This window comes from Perkinsus marinus, assembly GCF_000006405.1.
Source record: "Perkinsus marinus ATCC 50983 genomic scaffold scf_1104296972096, whole genome shotgun sequence".
NCBI classification, from domain to species: Eukaryota; Perkinsozoa; order Perkinsida; family Perkinsidae; genus Perkinsus; species Perkinsus marinus.
In genome coordinates this window covers 1-2672 of record NW_003201869.1, presented here as the reverse complement: position 1 = coordinate 2672, position 2672 = coordinate 1, and the positions used below count along the sequence as shown (strand labels likewise).

Genomic DNA, 2672 nt, shown 5'->3' with positions numbered 1-2672 from the left:
TATTCTATCGTGAAAGTGGCCATGGTATGCTGTGTATCAATACTTGCTGTGTGGGGTGCTTACCTCTTCTCGACCCGTGGTAAATACATACCTAATGGTAAGATTACACCTGGTATACGAGGAGGCGACCCTAAGGATACTACTGGCTTTGTTGGTCTTATTAACACAACTTTGAAGGAGAGGTATGATGCTAATCACCTTACACCATACGTTCTCAATGGTCATTGGGCAACAGCTTTGTTATGGCTTGTTGTGGATTACAAGAAGAAGCCTCAACTCAGACGTAGATGGTTTAAAACTGATGATACTACACCCAAGCATCCACAATCCATTGCTCTTGATTGGTGCCTTCCTGAGGGAGAGCCCAACCGAGAGGTTAAAGGTATTTACCTTGCTCTACATGGCCTTAATGGTGGCTCTGGTGAAGGATATGTAGTTGATTTGTATAATACTGCTGTCCCTCAAGGATATGCTGTGTGTACTATGATATCCCGTGGTCTTAGTGATACTCCCTGTAGTGGAGGCCCTGATGATGCTTTCTCTGGTGCTAGGGTTACTGATGCTTATAAGGCTATTCAGATCTGTCATAAGGCGGCAGGATCTGGAGTACCACTAATGTTGGTAGGCTACAGTATGGGTGGTATTGTAGCTGCTAATACTGTAGCTAAGTATGGTCATGAGTTGAGGGATAAACTAAGCTCGTGTGTTGGTATATCTGGTGGTACTAGATTGTTTGAGAATTATGATTATCTACCAGCAAGGGAGTTATGGCATCCAATGATGGCCGAGGAGTTAAAGGAATCTGTAATTGGTCCAATGGTAAAGAGGACAGGATTTAAACCTAAAGACCCTCAATGGTATACTATGCCTATGGGAGTTGTCGAGCTGGATGCTGAGATATCTGCGCCTGCTCATGGTTTTGCCTCTCTAGAAGACTACTATCATGGTTGTAGTGCTACTAGTGAGAAGACTAGTGAAGGTGGCAAGAACATATGTATACCAACGTTGTGTGTTCATGCATATGATGATCCAGTTATACATGTGGATTCATCAGCACTTATACCTCCTACGGCCTCTAAATATCTATTCTCTCTAGTCACTCCTAATGGTGGTCATGTTGGTTGGCCTCAAGGTTGGGTACCTTCAAAGACTGCTTTTAACTGGATCACAGCTACCGTTATGGCCTTCTCCAGTGTAGTCGCCGATAACAAGGATTTACTCCTTAAATACTAAGTATCCGTCACGATGGCGGCCATTCACGATTTGTGGTATAACCATATTCTTGTCGTTATCATCATCATCGTCATCGTAGATTTGTCGTATTGTAATCACCTCTCTAGCCCTAATGGATTGTAGAGGTGATCGTTGGTGCTACCGCTGCTGCTCTCCCTATGAAAGCCGCTTTCTAGTAGGTCTATGCTCTTGTGTTGGTGTTAAGGGATGTCCTTTACTTAGCCCATCTTGCTTCTATGGTAGAGTTGTCCTCCTCCTCCTCCTTCTCTTCCTCATCATCATCTGCAGCAGCAGCGGCAACTATCAGTACCACCCATTGCTCGCTCACCTTTACTGCTGGCTCTCGCCGCTCACCTGCTCGTCATCATCATCAGCCTCCTGTGAGGCTGATGCGACGAAGTACTCTATGGAAAAGTATACTAGGGGTTACTAGTGATGATCCACATATACCTATGGACCCAAGAGATCTAGATCGATTCCCAGTACCACCAGATGCATGGGTTGTCTATTCTCTAATATTATTACTATTGGAAGCCTTGAGACCATATCTCCGTCCCTTAGTAATAGTAGCCCCATTATTATTCGATGATGGTCGTATGTATACATTACCAATATGTGCTCTAATGCTGATCATACTCCATTACACCCAAAGTCGGTATGAGATTGACCCTGATACCACACCTGGTGTTAGAGGAGGTAGTAGCCTTCAGAGCAGTAACTTTACCAAAGCAGTCATAGCCACACTTGATGAGAGGATAAAGGCTAACCGACCGAGTCCTTTCCTACTCAATGGTCATTGTGCTACGGCTTTCCCTTTCCTCACAGTTAAGTTGAAACAGTTGAAGTTAATCCGACGTTGGATAATGACTAATGATGGTAAAGTACCTCAATCGATTGCTCTTGATTGGCAACTACCTTCCTCTAGAGACGTTAAGGGTATATTATTAGTACTGCATGGCCTTAATGGTGGATCTAAGGCTAGATATGTCCAGGATCTTTATTGGAGATCAGTACAAGAGGGTTATGCAGTATGTTGTATGATAAATCGAGGAGCGTGTGGTACTCCTGTTCAAGGTGGTCCAGAGAATGAATTCTCTGTTGGTCGTATTAGTGATGTATATCGTACTATCGAGGTTATTCGTAATGCTATTGGTAATACCCTACCTATCACCCTCGTAGGGTACAGTATGGGTGGTATTGTAGCGACTAATGTTGTTGCTAAATATGGCCATAAACTGAAGGGTAAACTCTCTGGTTGTGTATCGATATCAGGGTGTATACGTATGTATGATAAAGTAGATTATGCAGTAGCTCGAGAGCTATGGCAGCCTATAATGGCGTTTGAGCTTAAACAATGCCAATTAGGTCCTCTTATACGTCGCTCAGGCTTTACTCCATCAAACCCTGATTGGTATCGGAAACCTATGGATCTAGTTGAT

At 43.6% G+C, this 2672-nt stretch overlaps 1 protein-coding gene across 1 annotated transcript; it reads left to right on the top strand.

Annotated features, from left to right (window-relative positions):
- Positions 1–102: 102 nt before the first annotated feature.
- Positions 103–1233, top strand: Pmar_PMAR010598 (Embryogenesis-associated protein EMB8, putative; the record flags this gene model as incomplete). The annotated part of the gene is made up of 1 exon (XM_002766677.1): positions 103–1233. A coding segment is annotated over one exon (1131 nt), but the record flags the coding sequence as incomplete, so codon positions are not given.
- Between the last annotated feature and the right edge of the window lie 1439 nt (positions 1234–2672).